Source organism: Mandrillus leucophaeus, unplaced genomic scaffold (assembly GCF_000951045.1).
Source record: "Mandrillus leucophaeus isolate KB7577 unplaced genomic scaffold, Mleu.le_1.0 Scaffold262, whole genome shotgun sequence".
NCBI lineage: Eukaryota > Metazoa > Chordata > Mammalia > Primates > Cercopithecidae > Mandrillus > Mandrillus leucophaeus.
The window spans coordinates 1269875-1285690 of NW_012102721.1; the positions used below are offsets into that span (position 1 = coordinate 1269875).

Here is a 15816-nt window from a genome sequence, read left to right on the forward strand (position 1 = left end):
ATATGAAACCAAAGGCCTTTATAGTTTGTTTTCTGAGGCTCCTTCCAGGTGAAAATCCTATAACTCCCAAGAAAACAGCTGGAGAGGCTGTCTCTGCTGCCTTTTCCGTCTACCCAGGAGTTTCTTTGATGGATGGGAAGCTGTTTAAGAACTGAAATGAGAGGGAAGAGGCAGACAGACCCAACTGCTGCAGCTCCTATCAGAAAGGGCGGCAGTCATGGAATTGTAGGTAGCCTGTTACTGGTGCAGAGAACAAGCAGGCCTACTTATGTTAAACCAAAAACCAGATGCAAAATGAAAGCGCCCTCTCTGCTGCATAAACATTTTGTGTAGCTTCTCTCATCATTCCTTTTAGAAACATTCTTTAGCAGCACAAACTGGTAATTTCCCACTTGTCTTCTCCAAATATGACAGCAAGATTTGATTGTTTTCAGCCTTATGTAGTAAACATGTTTCAGAAGCATGATTTTAAAATTGGCCTCCTCAAAGCTTAGCGTCTTGCATAATGATGATGTACGTCTCTGGCATATTACATTTTCCTTTGTATGTCATGACTGAGGTTATTTGTCTGATGTGACCCAAAGAGCTAAAACTCAGCACAGTCCTTTCTGCGGTATTCTAAAGGTCATCAAACTTCAGCCTAGTGAGTTTGCTTGTTTGATTTGGCCAGACATTTTAAGCATGGCAGAAGTGGTACAAGAAATCATGGTATTAAGTTGAAACCACACCCCTAAGAAAAATGCTTCTATTAATTCAAATAATTTGACGATGCTTATGCGGTTTCTGGATATGGAAAAGAAACAGTTATTGCTGAAATGGATGTGTTGAAATAGGAAGCACAGATTCGTATTGTCTTTTGGCTTCCTGGCTTTAAAAAAAAATAGAATTTACAGTTAGGAAAGGCATTTCTTAGTCGCCTGGGCAATGCTTGTGGGAACTTTAAAAGTTTATTGGAGGTTTCATCAAAATTAACTCTGCTCTAAAGTAGTTTATAAATCCAGATGAGTAATTTGCACTTGCCTGATTGATTGGTTTTCCTGGTAGATCTCAGGCAGTTGGTCATTATTGACTCGGATTTTTTTTGGGCTGGGCTCCAGCCTCTGCCTGCCCTGTTTGGTAATGCGTCATTCATTGTTCTGCGTTTCTACAAAGAAAGCGGGTAACCAATTTTATTTGTAAATGTGTTACACATTTTCTTATTGATGACTCAACAGATGGGTCATTGTATTACACATAACATGGGATTTCCAGCTTATGTTGGAAAAATAGAGTCTTTCTTCACGTGTTCCTATTTAGGCGATGATGAATCCAGACATTATCTGTTACTTACAAACGAGTCTTATATTAAAAGCTGTTTCTTTCATAAATGTTATGTAAGATGATCAGAAATCGACGTCGTGTAAGGTTTTATCTTTTTCTGTGTCTCTCCTCTTCTGCAGATAGTTTAGTTTAACTTTAAATCTATTTCCTTTGGAAATCTTTCCCCTTAGTAGGTGATTTGGGTTTTTTTGTTTTGTTTTGTTTGTTTTTTGGTTTTTGGTTTTAAGCAACAGGGTCCTTATCTGTTGCCCAGACTGGAATACAGTGGCTTGATCGTAGCTCACCGCAGACTTGAACTCCTGGGCTCAAGTGATCCTCTGGCCTCAACCTCCTAAAGCACTGGGGTTACAGGCATATGCCACCCCACCTGGCCGGGGGGCGGGGAGCGGGGAGCGGGGGTTCATTTTTAAGACACTTTACTTTTTATAAAATGAAACGTTAAGGAATTTTGTCATGTATTACTATTTTCTAAACCATTGGAATTGATGTGGAAAAGCATCTCTAGTTTCAATTAAATTGTTTCATGGCCAACATTTCAAAGTAAATGCTTCCAAAGATAAAGTAGTGTATTTCATTGTTTGACTTTCAGTTTTTATCCGGTCATTTGCCTTTTAACTGCATTGTGCTCAGACAGCCTCGTCAAGCGTCATTTTTCTTACACACACAGCCTCACTGAATTTTCCTCGATGTAACAGGAGGGTCAGGTGTTTGCTAAAGGGATCTCTGAGGCTCCTCTTGACACCGTTTTAAGATTCTGTTATTTTTAGATTTGTGTATTTAATATATTAACTTAAGTGGATTAGGCCACTAAAATAAATTCCCAGTCACTCTGACTCTGTGAGGTTACTTAAATAAATCCATAGTGGCCGGGCACCATGGCGCATGCCTGTAATCCCAGCACTTCGGGAGGCCAAGGCACGTGGATTACAAGAGGTCAGGAGTTTGAGACCAGCCTGGCCAACATGGTGAAACCCCGTCTCCACTAAAAATACAAAAATTATCCAGGCGTGGTGGCGGGTGCCTGTAGTCCCAGCTACTCGGGAGGCTGAGGTAGGAGAATCGCTCGAACCCAGGACGTGCAGGTTGCAGTGAGCCAAGATTGCACCACTGCACTCTGACCTGGGTGACACAGTGAGACTGTCTCAAAAAATAATAATAATAATCCACAGTAAAATAGAATCCTTTCAGTCACTTTGACCATTTTACAAGTCTGTTTTGAGGACTGACTGGTTGATTCCATGTTTGCTTCAAAATTGCCAGTTGAAACAGGGAATATGGGTAGGATTGCCCACGGACCACTTTTACAATAGGTAATTAAATCAGTTTAAATATTGTATTTCCATTTTCTTTTCCATCTGTTTTTGCAGCGCCAGCCAGCCTTTGACACCTTTGACGGGTCCCTGTTTGCTGTTTTTCCTTCTCTAAATGAAGAGCAAACACTGCAAGAAGTGCCAACAGGCTTGGATTCCATTTCTCATGGTAATTTGTTCCTCAGACTTGACAAATTGTGCATGATTTTCCTAAGTAGTCCTGTTAATAAAGAGATGACAGTTCCTAAGCGAGAAATGTTGATATCTGGAGTCTTTGATATGAATAACCAGAAGGCAGGTTTTCATTTGTATCAACTTGGTGATTCTGATGTGGATTCTGATGTCTTGACTGCCAGACGCCCCCCGGTGAGCCACTGTTAGAAAACTGCAGGGGAACCCCTGAGCTGTCCCTCCTGGATGTTTTCAACATTAGCAAGCAGGTCCTCATCTCCCTCCTCTGCCCTGGAAAACAGACGGAAGAGTAGACATTAAAACACACCCAAGCTTGTAATTTGGGTTTGCATCATTAGTTAAATCATCTCCCCTGCCCTGAGTTTTGGGGGCAACACATTGTTTCTTTGTAATCCTTACCCATCTGTATTTCTTTCTGTAGTTCTTCGTGTCATTGTTTATTCTTCTTAAAGGAATAGCACGTCAGATAATGTTCGCACAATTACTGTGACACAGCTATTAGTTGGAAACGTGCCAGAGATGACTGTGTCATATGAAGTAGGTGCTGAGAATACAGACCAGAAAATTAATTAAAACGCACACACTGGCGTACGCATAACACTGCATGGCAGCCGTTTATCATTCTTGAAATTGCCGAGGGTGTCTGCAGAAGATTGTTTTCAATAAAAACGGAAGGTGTGGTTCCATTACCGGGCTAAGTGGGGCACATTCATGTCACACTCACTTCTCAGCTCCATGCCTAGTTTAATGGAAGTAACTTCCAAAGGATACAGTCCCTTCAGCCTTTTGACCAGAAACCATGTAATTCTTTTCATTGCCTACAATTTTAAAATAGACTTAGCAGGTTTCCCTACGCACAACTGCTTTGTGACACTTTGCAAAATAGAATCAAATTTGAGTTTTATGATTTTTTTAAAAAAGTATAGTTCTGAGACATATATTTTCTCAATTGTAGTCAGAAAAGTTTTTTTGTTAATAGTTATATTGTTTTAAGGAATCGTGCCAAGGTGTGAGATCAAAATTGTTCTTTTCCAAAAACTAAGATGTCTCTCCCAAATCTCCACCTGATATCACCAACTTGAAGTCCTCATGTCCCCGTGGGGGCTTTCCTTCCAGACTCGGCCAACTGCGAGTTGCCTCTGTTAACCCCGTGCAGCAAGGCTGTGATGAGTCAAGCCTTAAAAGCTACCTTCAGTGGCTTCAAAAAGGAACAGCGGCGCCTCGGCATTCCGAAAAGTAAGTACTGCTTTCTTGAGCCCGCACTGGGTGAGAAGAACCAGCTTGAGAGCAGTGGTTTGATCTTGACTTGTTTGTTAAGCTTTTGCTTGGGGTATTCTGCAAAGAGTAGCATAGATGTTGTTAACCTGAGCCAGTTTCTGTTTCACCCCGGTCAACCGAAGACTTGATCCAGAACTCATTAAATATATAGTAGAAGGACACGTTACTGGTGTCTTGGAATGTGCCTGGTCATGGCAGAATGGTGACGTGTCATCGTGGTGTCTTGCTCATTCGCGGGTTCTGGTATATGTTGGGACTTGGTGCATAAACGAGGGATGACAGTGGTCTCACTACCTTTCCATTGTTTTTACCTCACGTGTTCTCTCTCTTCTTTTCTCCTGGTAGACCCCTGGCTGTGGAGTGAGCAACAGGTATGCCAGTGGCTTCTCTGGGCCACCAATGAGTTCAGTCTGGTGAACGTGAATCTGCAGAGGTTCGGCATGAATGGCCAGATGCTGTGTAACCTTGGCAAGGAACGCTTTCTGGAGCTGGCACCTGACTTTGTGGGTGACATTCTCTGGGAACATCTGGAGCAAATGATCAAAGGTACTAGCTGAATGTCTTGCTTCTCCTTGTCCAGGATGAGCTGTGGCCGGGAAGACTGATTGGGAAAGTCACATGGGTGTTCTTCAACCTTAGGGTTGCCACTTGTAATGACATAGAGTACCTTGCCTCAAAATGCCACTCAAGTGAGTCAGATATATGGCAGTGATTATAGATTTTTATCCCACTTTATGTGAGTGTGTGTGTGTGTATAGCATCAGGTATAGCCACAAGGCAGTAGCCTTAGTCACTAAATTGTTCTCTATTGCTGGCTGTACTCATCACGGGAGTCCACGTTGACTCAGATATGTAGGACAGGCAAGAATTCCCACGTCTTCTGAGCTCACGTTACAGAGCTAAAAGATATGGCAGCTTTAATGAAAGGGAGCCTTTACTCACATAAACCCTATGAATTCTACGTAAATTTTCCTACATCCAAATGGAACGTATTTTGGATGTTGAGGATTGTTGAGGGGGGTGGGGTATGTTTTTAAACAAGTGAGAAATTGATATATATTTACATGCTATCGTATTGTACAGAAACTGGCCATTGATCAGTAGAAATCTCACCAAATACAGAGAAAGTCTTGATTCAAAACTTAAACTAGCAGGGAGACCAATGTTTAAAACACATTGAGTTAAAAAAGAAAAGAAGGCCAGGTGCAGTGGCTCACACCTGTAATCTCAGCACTTTGGGAGGCCAAGGCAGGCGGATCACTTGAGGTTAGGAGTTCAAGACCAGCCTAGCCAATGTGGTGAAACCCCGTCTCTACTAAAAATACAAAAAATAAAAATAGTAGCCGGGCATAGTGGCACACACCTGTAATCCCAGACACTTGGAAGGCTGAGGCAGAAGAATCCCTTGAACCCGGGAGGCAGAGGTTGCAGTGAGTCAAGGTCATACCACTGTACTCCAGCCTGTGTGAGTGAGACTCTGTCAAAAGAAAAAGAGAAAGAAAGAGAGAGAGAAAGGAAAGAAAGAAAGAAAGAGAGAGAGAGAGAAAAGAGAAAGAAAGGAAGGAAGGGAGGGAGGGAGGGAGGGAGGAAGGGAGGGAGGAAGGAAGGAAAAGAAAGCACGTTTATAGAATTCAGGGAACTAGTTCTCACCTGACTGATTTTAAACACACTGAATTTTAACATCAACTATAGACTCAGAATCTCAAAACCACCTAGGATTCAACAGCTAACTTTTTTTAGTTACAGCTCCTGAGGGCCAGGGAAACTCATTTTTAAAGACCCTCATCTTTTCTGAACTTGGACAGGGCTTTTCTACCAAGTTTCTGGTGATCTGTTCATTGGCAAATTGGGCCTGTTTTGCCATTCCTCGGGCCTGTGAGTTTGTGTGTGTTTGAGTTTCCAGGTGCACGTATACTTTGTAATATATTCGTATTAAGTGTGTATACACAGTGCACAAACCTTTTCCCTTTCAAAGTTCTTGGGCAGTTGTCTTAGCCATCCCAGACTCCCACAGCCCTGGAGACCTCCTACACCCTGGGGAAGCGTGCAGGTTTGGAAGCAATGGGACTGTAAGCTTCACGGGGGCAGACACCATCCATTTTATTAATTTCCTGTATGCAGCCTCTGGTACAGATGGCATTTCATAAATACTTAACTGTTTCTTGAATGCATGAATGAATTCAATACACCATCTGGACCTTTTGCAATAGAAAATGTAATGTTGCCAATGACATCATTCATTTTGGAAAATGTATTTTAGTAATTAGAAAAATGGGTTGCTTTCTCTCGTGTTTTGAAAAAGACAGGCAGGACGTGGAGCACCATGAGATTAAATGTGAAGCACTCCATGCATGTCATCATTCTAAAATTATCGTCTCACAGGAATTCAGAAAGTCAATTTGTTCTTGTGTAGTTTTCACCTACATCTGCCATCTTATGTCTCCTGTGTCTGCTTTTCAGAAAACCAAGAAAAGACAGAAGATCAATATGAAGAAAATTCACACCTCACCTCCGTTCCTCATTGGATTAACAGCAATACAATAGGTCAGTCCGACTGATTCTGCCCTTAAGAACTTGGTCTTCAGTCTCCCCAGTAGACTTGGACTCTCTGCTGTAGGCTCCTAAGGGGCCACCTAGACCTGTGTGTGTCTCTCATGGTGGCCACACATGGGTGGTTGAGCTATAAACTGTTGAAATGTGACTGGTCCACATTGAGATGTGTAGGAAGAGTATAGTCATGCACGCCAGATTTGGAAGTCTTAGTATGAAACAGAGAATATAAAATGTCTCCCTGATAATTTTTAACGTATCGATTACATATTGAAATGATAATTGCTACATGAGGCCAAGTAAAATAAGAAAATTAACTTCACCTGTGTCTTTTTGCTCTTTTAATATGGCCACTAGAACATTCACAATTGCTTAAGTGGCTCACACGATCTTCCATAGGTCAGCACTGTTAGTACTAGTCCAGGCAATTCTTAGAGCAAGGAGCAGAACGAAGTGAGCTGGTTACCGCAGTCACCACCTGTTGGTCTAGTGTAGCAAACAAGAGGCGGCGGGCACAGAGTGTGTGGGAAGCAATTTGTAAACTGGCTTTGAACTTGGGAGCTTAAAGAGCTGTCATGGAATCTAGGTCCTTTCTTCCGATTGCTGGTACTGGGGAGGACACATGGTCTGGCCAGGCCAGCGTGGGAGGGTTCCTTGGAACAGCAGGCTTGGGTGGTGTTGGTCCGGCCCAGTGTTTTCTCTCTGGCCCCAGCTCCACCATTCGGACCCAGTGAAGCCCACCTCTCTGCCCCACTGGGGGCTTCCTGCTCCGGGGGTCTTTCTGAACGTGGTACAGTGAGACACCCTGTGCCTGCCTGAGTCTGAATCAGAGTCAGAGAGCTTCCTTCCCTCTCCAGAAAATAAATGATTCCGCAATGAACAGAGACAGGAGCAGTGTGATGAAGGAGCGGACGGCAGAGTGGGCTGTGCCTCAGCACACAGGGTTCGTGGCCTGGCTCTGCTCCTTATGCATCACACGGTGCATGACACATCACCTCGTCTCTCTGAGCCTTACTCTCCTCGGAAGCTGCAAGAGCCAGTGAGCCCTGTCCTCCTGAGGGTCCCATGAAAGCACTAGGGTTGTAGAAACAGGGACATTGAGTCCTGCCTACAAAGACTGCAGTCATTTTGGCAAAGGGCTGCTGGTTGAGAAGATGAAAGGTTTGAGAAGAAGGCTTGGTGACAGACCCCCACCAAAGCCCAGGTGTCCACTGAGGTTCTGCAGAGGGCTGGAGTGTGCGGAGTGCTCACCTGTCATTGGCTCTGAGGGGTTAGTTACTGTGGTAATACTGACTTTAAGAGCTCTGTCGTCCGATTGTTCTGTCCCAGGTTTTGGCACGGAGCAGACGCCCTACGGAATGCAGACACAGAATTACCCCAAAGGCGGCCTCCTGGACAGCATGTGTCCGGCCTCCACACCCAGCGTACTCAGCTCTGAGCAGGAGTTTCAGATGTTCCCCAAGTCTCGGCTCAGCTCCGTCAGCGTCACCTACTGCTCTGTCAGTCAGGACTTCCCAGGCAGCAACTTGAATTTGCTCACCAACAATTCTGGTAAGATTGGAAGCATCTTTCAACAAGGCTGTTGGTTTGATTCTGAGAACCCCAGAGCCGTCATGAACCTCTTAATAAATACTTCCTGGGTTCAGCCATTACAGAAGGAGGTCAAAGCCCATGTTCTAAGTGGATTTCCAACAAGCATACCCCTAATATGTTTCAGTGCTGGCCCAGGTACTGCAGGCATTGAGTAAACAAAACACAATCCTGCTCTCACAGCCAGATTTCTCCACGCTTCGGAATATTTATGGTGGTGATGCGGGAATGTGGCATTTCTTTTTATGGAGATGTAACATAAATACAGTGCACAAATCTCAGGTCATATGGCTGGTTGAATTTGTGTACGTATGTATACCTATGTAACAACCATCCAGATGGAGATAGAGAAGTTTCCAGTAACCTGGACGGTTCCTTCGTACCCCTTCCCATCAATATCATCCCCCCACAGAAGGGAACCATTCTGACTTTTATCATCATGGATTAGGTTTTGATTTTCTTGAACTTTACATAGATGGAATCATGCGGTATGTTTTCTTTTGTGTTTGTCTTTTACTCATCATGAGGTCTGGGATTCATGCATGTTGTTGGATGGAGCAGCTATGTGTTCTTTTTCATCGCTGTATAGTATTCCATTATAAGAATTTTATTCATTCTACTGTTGATGGAAGATAGGATTTGTGTAGCATAGTTACCCTAAGGAATAGGCACCTGAGTAGAGAGCATTTTGAGAAGTCTGAGTGGTTCTACACCAGCAGGTGCATGATTGCACTGGTAGTGGTTGGTGATGCTGTGGTCGTGCCCAAGACCAACCGTGTCCTGGAGGAATCAAAGTATGTGCTTGGTTGTCTTTGCCAGGGACGCCCAAAGACCATGACTCCCCTGAGAACGGTGCAGACAGCTTCGAGAGCTCAGATTCCCTCCTCCAGTCCTGGAACAGCCAGTCGTCCTTGCTGGATGTGCAACGGGTTCCTTCCTTTGAGAGCTTCGAAGATGACTGCAGCCAGTCTCTCTGCCTCAATAAGCCAACCATGTCTTTCAAGGATTACATCCAAGAGAGGAGTGACCCGGTGGAGCAAGGCAAACCAGTTATACCTGCAGCCGTGCTGGCCGGCTTCACAGGTGCGTGTGGCTCTCCGGGAGCCTGGCCGCCCAGTCTCCTGGGTCCTGTCCCTTGTTTCCTTTCGAGCCGCAGTACCACGTTCACCGAGGGTGTTTCTAAGCTTAGGTACACAAGCGCTCTACACTCCGTGTTTTATGCATGGCTTACCGTATCTCTGAATTCGAAAAAAGCCACACTGGGTGGAATTTTCATGTACACAGAGCTCCGTGGAGTGAATGAAAATCGACAGGCCACTCCTTCCACCTGGGACATTCTGTAGAGTAGTTGGAGCAGGGGGCGTGGCCTATGCAGTCTTCAGCTCTGACTCACCTACTCCAAGAATCAAAGAATGTAAACTGGCTTAGGGAGGGGCAGCAGAGCCAGTCTCAAATAATATGGGCACTGTTTACCTTTTCTTGCTTCTAAAATCTATCTACTCTTATTTTTGAGGTTTGGGTGAGAGCTATTCTAGGCAGAGGACAAATATTAAAGCTGCTTTTAGAAACAGATATTTCCAGTACTTTAGCAAAAATACTGGGGCTTTGTTTTCACTGGCTTCGTGTGTCCTTAAATGTGCTTTTTTTTTTTTGACCATATGGAGCCACTGTGGATTGAAATGACCTAACTTAAAAAACTCTGATACATTTAAAATAAAGATACTGAGGCATTCATTCTTTTCCTGTTGTCTAAGAACAACCAGCCACGTGAATGTATTAAAGTACACGGAAAGAGTGTGTGAAAGCTATTCTCGCTTTCATTATTGGGAGTTCAGGGCCTGAGAAGAATAAACAGCCGTGACGTTAGTGTGGTTCATTTTAATAGTAACGTAAGTTTCTGTTTATTGACTGACAGCTCTGTGGTTAAGTAGGCATACAGTCTGTAGTCTGTAGGACAGCCTGGCATGGAAGTGGTATGAGGCCATTTTACAGATGGGGAAATTGGCTCACAGGTAGACAGCTATTGGTGGTCACACAGCTCTGGTTCTAGAATGCCTGTCCCGTGCTTTACAGCAAAGTTTTATTGATAATGGCCATTGCGTTTCTGAGGAAGAGCTATTTGGTAGAAAGAGGTTGGGCTTAGGATCGGAAGATCTAGGCTTTTCTCCTCTTTGCTGTGATGGGTGTGTGATCCAGGACAAGGCACCTGACCTCTGAGCCGCATCTTATCCCTCCTCTTTAGAACAGGACCACACTGACACTTGCTTTGCATGCTTCACCAGACAGAGGCTGTGAGGCAATGAATGTGACCCCACGTGGCTACTGAGTAAACCGGGCTCACATTAAGCAATTTACACATGATCATTTGGCAGGAAGGTGGCATGGGATCCCACGTATGACACTCCTCATTCTGTGATGAAACACCCCTTCAGCCACCCCCATCTCTGCCCCACTGGGTGTTTCTAGAAATAAACCTTGAAGGTTTTTACATAAGGAACAATTAAACCAGATGGGGAATTTTAATGCCAAGAGTTGGTGGCCCTAAACTTTCTTCCAGAAAGAGCAAACCTAGCAATCAAGGGGAAGGGTGTCCCGTCTCGTGACCTTATTTTCTAGGAGTAGGCAGTGCGGAGGAGGAACTCACATTTGGTGCCCAGCCCCATCTCATTAAAACACTTAGTACTGTCACCAACACCTTGAGTGCCACCCTTGAGTGTCACATCGGAACCCCATTCAGAGAGTTGGATCTGCATTCCTAAATCAGCATATACAATTAGGATGGTTGAAGCCTTGCTGTATTTTACATCTGTGAAAGGGTATGATCCGTCTCCCTCTCCCCACAGGAAGTGGACCTATTCAGCTGTGGCAGTTTCTCCTGGAGCTGCTATCTGACAAATCCTGCCAGTCATTCATCAGCTGGACTGGAGACGGATGGGAGTTTAAGCTCGCCGACCCCGATGAGGTATGGCCAGAGCCCTGGGAAATCTCTGGGTTTGAAAACCTGATTTCCTGGTTGGGTTCAAAAACTCAGTTCTTTGGGCACAAAAAAAAAGGGTTCACCAGTACTAATGAGAATCTTTCTACGTGAGGCATCCTTGACTGTTGGGAAAATGGAGGTGGAGTCATGCTTTGTAGGTAAATGTGTATAGTGTTTTCTGGGTATGCTTTGTACAAGGGCGTTGCACAGATTTCACTGTCTTGATCGGTTGTCTGATCAAGAGGCCCAAGCTGCAAATTGAGGTTCTCTGCCAACCATCTGAAAATGCCTTAGGAAGGCTGTCCTTGTCCACTGGGGGAATAAGCCTCATGTGGCCCAAGCCGGCTTTCTGTCTGCTCCTTAGCTGAGCCCAGCAGCATTGACCCCAGCCCTGCAGCGTTAGAACCAGGAGCCCTGTCTAAAGGAGAAGGCCAAGGACAGGTGGGATACCAACCCCTCCAGAAAAGCATTAGAGAGAAGCCCCAGGTCTCTGGCACCAGAAAGCATAATCTGTCACCACTCCCGCCCCGCCCCCAGTTCCCTTGGGAGACAAGCATTGAGGAATGAGTATACCAGGCAGCTCAGAATCCCGCCCGGCACCTGTTAACTTCAGTAGTTGGAATAGAATCCTGGAGGGTGGGTGACACCAGCGTTTCCCTTGTCTCGGGACCCTCCTGGCTCTGAACCCTTGGCTCCCAGGAGGTTTTGCTGAGCTGGGGCCAGAGAGCAGGGACCTCACTCCCCACTGGTTCTGCCCCTTGGGGACACAGTGCCCCTGCCATAGGTACTCAAAGGTACTCAGAGGTACTCCTCGGTACTCAAAAGATCCTCCTGCGGACCTTGTGTAGGTGTCAAGTTCTCTCTAGGATGAATGTGCCTCAGAATCATAATCAGGGAGGAATGTCACTTTTTCTTCACTGACAAATTGAATTGAACTCTTTTCCATCCGTGTTCACCAAAGGTGGCCCGCCGGTGGGGAAAGAGGAAAAATAAGCCCAAGATGAACTACGAGAAGCTGAGCCGGGGCTTACGCTATTATTACGACAAGAACATCATCCACAAGACGTCGGGGAAGCGCTACGTGTACCGCTTCGTGTGCGACCTCCAGAACTTGCTGGGGTTCACGCCCGAGGAACTGCACGCCATCCTGGGCGTCCAGCCCGACACGGAGGACTGAGGTCACCAGGACCGCCCTGAGCCAGCCCCAGGCTGGTGGACTGAGTGGGAAGCCCATCCTGACCACCTGCTCCAAGGACCCAGGAAAGGCAGGATTGAAAACGTCTAGGAAAGTCGCCAAGAAGCAGTGGCCTTATTGCATCCCAAACCACGCCTCTTGACCAGGCTGCCTCGCTTGTGGCAGCGACGGCACAGCTGATTCTACTCACAGTGCTTTTAAATGAAAATGGTCGAGAAGGAGGCACCGGGAAGCCATCTTGGCGCCTGGCAGGCCGTGGGTCGGGATGGTTCTGGCTGTTTGAGATTCTCAAAGGAGCGAGCATGTCGTGGACACACACAAACTATTTTTAGATTTTCCTTTGCCTTTTGCAACCAGGAACAGCAAATGCAGAAACTCTTTGAGAGGGTAGGAGGGTGGGAAGGAAACAACCATGTCATTTCAGAAGTTAGTTTGTATATATTATTATAATCTTATAATTGTTCTCAGAATCCCCTAACAGTTCTATTTAACAGAAATTGTATATTGTAATTTAAAATAATTATATAACTGTATTTGAAATAAGAATTCAGACATCCGAGGTTTTGTTTCATTTTTCAGTAGCACATACGGAATTTTGCAAAGATTTAATCTGCCAAGGGCCGACTAAGAGAAGTTGTAAAGTGTGTATTATTTACATTTAATAGACTTAAAGGGATAAGGCCTATGGGGGGGTCATCCCTGCTTTTTGTGTTTTTTTTGTTTTTGTTTTTTGGGGGTTTTCTTGCCTTGGTTGTCTGGCAAGGACTGTACATTTGGGAGTTTTTATAAGAAACTTAAATGTTATTATCTGGGGTTATATCTGGCCTCTGCTTTCTCCTTTAATTGTAAAGTAAACGCTATAAAGCAGTATTTTTCTTGACAAACGGCATATGTTTTCCACTTTGCATGCCTTTAAGTCAGTTTATACACAAAATGGATTTTATTTTTTAGTTTCACTGTGTTTCTCCAACAGCTCACCTCTCCCTGACCACCCAGCCATTTCCTTCCTGTGCTCCACGTTCTTCTGTATGATTAAAATAAGAATACTATTTTTGGAAATATGCAACTCCTTTTCAGAGATCAGGAGGGATTTATGTAGCAGCTATTTTTACTGCAAAAGTAATTCACTGGAAAAAAAAATGTAATTTGTAAGAAAGCTTTATTTTTATCTCAGCTCCATGTAAAGTTAAAGTTACTGTACAGAGCTGAAGGATGGGGGGCGATGGGGGTCTTGATGAAACCTCTTGAACGAGGTACAGTTTGTTCCATCTTTGTGCACTCGTGTGTCTCAAACCATCTTAATAGCATGCTGCTCCTTTTTGCTCAGTGTCCACAGCAAGATGACGTGATTCTTATTTTCTTGGACACAGACTATTCTGAGGCACAGAGCGGGTACTTAAGATGGAAAAGAGAAAGCATCAGAGCCATTCATTTGGAGAAAACGTTTTGATCGAGATGGAGACTTTTGTAGTCATTTCAAAAGAGCACCTGAGTCATGTGTATTCCTGGCCTTTGTAAATGACCCGGTCAAGTTGGTTTCAAAGTCCGATGGGCTTGTCTGTTTACTAGCTGTGTGGCCTTGGACCGGTGGCTGACATCTGTAAAAAATCCTCCTGTGATGCAACTGAGGAATCGGGTGGCCGGGCAAGCTGGGAAGAGCAAAGCCAGAGCTGCGATGCCTAAATACCCACAAAAGACCGTTCCCAGTATACTTAAGCACAGGATGTTTTTCTCAAGTGGGACGTATTTATCACTTGGACATCTGTTTATAATATAAACAGACATGTGACTGGGAACGTCTTGCTGCCAAAAGAATCCTAGGCATTGGCTCATTGTATGTGAGGCTGAACCACGTGAAATTGCCAATATTAGACTGGCTTTTATCTACAAAGAAGGAGTTTCATGGGGTTCGACCTAATAGTTACGGAAACTACAGTCCTTATAAACCATTGGCATGGTAATAAACAGATCTTAAGGATAAAAATTTTGTAATTGGGCCTTTACTCTCTCAATAATAAAGTATTTTGTTTATATAAACTCCTTGTGATAGTCCTCGTTCTTCCTCTCCACACCCAGCATGAAGGAGCTGGAGGAAGGATGTTAACCCCAGATCCATTCTCTACCCAAAACATTCCATCGTCAAGCGGCAAGTCTGTTTGACTAGTTTATACACAAGTGACTTAGAAGCCACAACCCAAATTGGAATCAACTCTGAGCCCTTCCTAAAAGAATCCCCAAGAAGTACTCCTTCAAAGCAAAACACTCTTTTAAGAAGGTGTTAGAAAGATTCAAATGTCTTTGCCAGAAGCTTGGCAGAGATAACTGAGGAGAGATTCTAGGATGTTTATATTAAGTACATTCGAATTTGAGGTTTAAGTACTTTTGGAACTGAGAGAACACTCTGTCCCCTCAGTGGAGTCTGACATTGGTAAGGTGATGGTGGTCTTAGGACACCTATTTTCAAATTTGTTCTCTTTACATGCTTCAAAATTAGTGAGTATGCCAAAAAGCTTATGTGGGTTATATTCATTGGTGTGCTAGAGCCAGCTCACTGTGTGCTCCCGAGAGCTACATGTCTGTTCCCACCACCACATCAGTAAAGGTAGCTTGAGATGGGGCATGATGAGAGTATTTACACCATGGGAATCAGCAGACACTACAAGTCAGGGCCTTTTCTCCCCCAGAGTGCTGATTGTTAAACATTTACCAGCACTCTACTGGTTATATCTACCAATGATTTCCATATTAGAAATTAAGGTAAATTTTAAAAGAATTCATTTAAAAATAATTTTACGTATTGGCATTAACAGCATTTTTTTATTGTGAAAAGTAATTATGTTTTTAAAAGTTAGCATGGCATTGTTTCACATTTGCAAATCTCCTTAATGTCTGGTTTAGTATTAGAGTTGGATTCTTCTGTTCCTGCATTCAGTCTCTTCACATATATTTTGATAGAGGATGTGAAGAAAATCCAGCCTAACAGATACATAACTGAAACAAGGAGGAGCATTTAAGGCTGTTTCAGATAATTGTAGATATTCTTTCTTTACTATGCCGAAACTTAACAAAGTATAACTCCTTAGTTGTGATTCAGGTATGAAATCATATTAATGAACTTTCCTAAGGTTACATTAAATTCCATTGGTCTACTTTGCACTTTGAGTAGATCTTTTACCCATGTATGATTTTGTAACATTCTGCACTGGTCATTTGGAAAATATTGCTTCAACATGTTAACACATTTCAAAATATAATATTAAACAATTACACTACTTAATATCACCACAAATCACATCCGAAAAGTACTGGGAATCTATCAAACTCACAGTGGTGGATACCAATTTTTTAAAATCCAAATTTTCACTCGAAACCTCAAATTTTATCATCAGCAACAAATATCCCTA

At 43.9% G+C, this 15816-nt stretch overlaps 1 protein-coding gene and 1 long non-coding RNA gene across 2 annotated transcripts in view; both read left to right on the forward strand.

Moving 5' to 3' along the window:
* Window positions 1-870, forward strand: part of LOC105542565 — a 7059-nt gene extending 6189 nt beyond the window's left edge. Inside the window, exon 2 of the long non-coding RNA XR_001006494.1 lies at window positions 49-870. This is a non-coding gene — a long non-coding RNA (uncharacterized LOC105542565). The remainder of the gene's footprint in view (window positions 1-48) is intronic.
* Window positions 1-14449, forward strand: part of ETS2 (v-ets avian erythroblastosis virus E26 oncogene homolog 2) — a 20733-nt gene extending 6284 nt beyond the window's left edge. Inside the window, exons 2-9 of the mRNA XM_011984162.1 lie at window positions 2688-2799; window positions 3939-4058; window positions 4446-4646; window positions 6561-6644; window positions 7980-8201; window positions 9060-9323; window positions 11084-11202; window positions 12179-14449. Coding sequence (XP_011839552.1) covers window positions 2688-2799; window positions 3939-4058; window positions 4446-4646; window positions 6561-6644; window positions 7980-8201; window positions 9060-9323; window positions 11084-11202; window positions 12179-12394 — 1338 coding nt within the window. The 3' untranslated portion in view covers window positions 12395-14449. The remainder of the gene's footprint in view (window positions 1-2687; window positions 2800-3938; window positions 4059-4445; window positions 4647-6560; window positions 6645-7979; window positions 8202-9059; window positions 9324-11083; window positions 11203-12178) is intronic.
* The last annotated feature ends 1367 nt before the right edge of the window (window positions 14450-15816 follow it).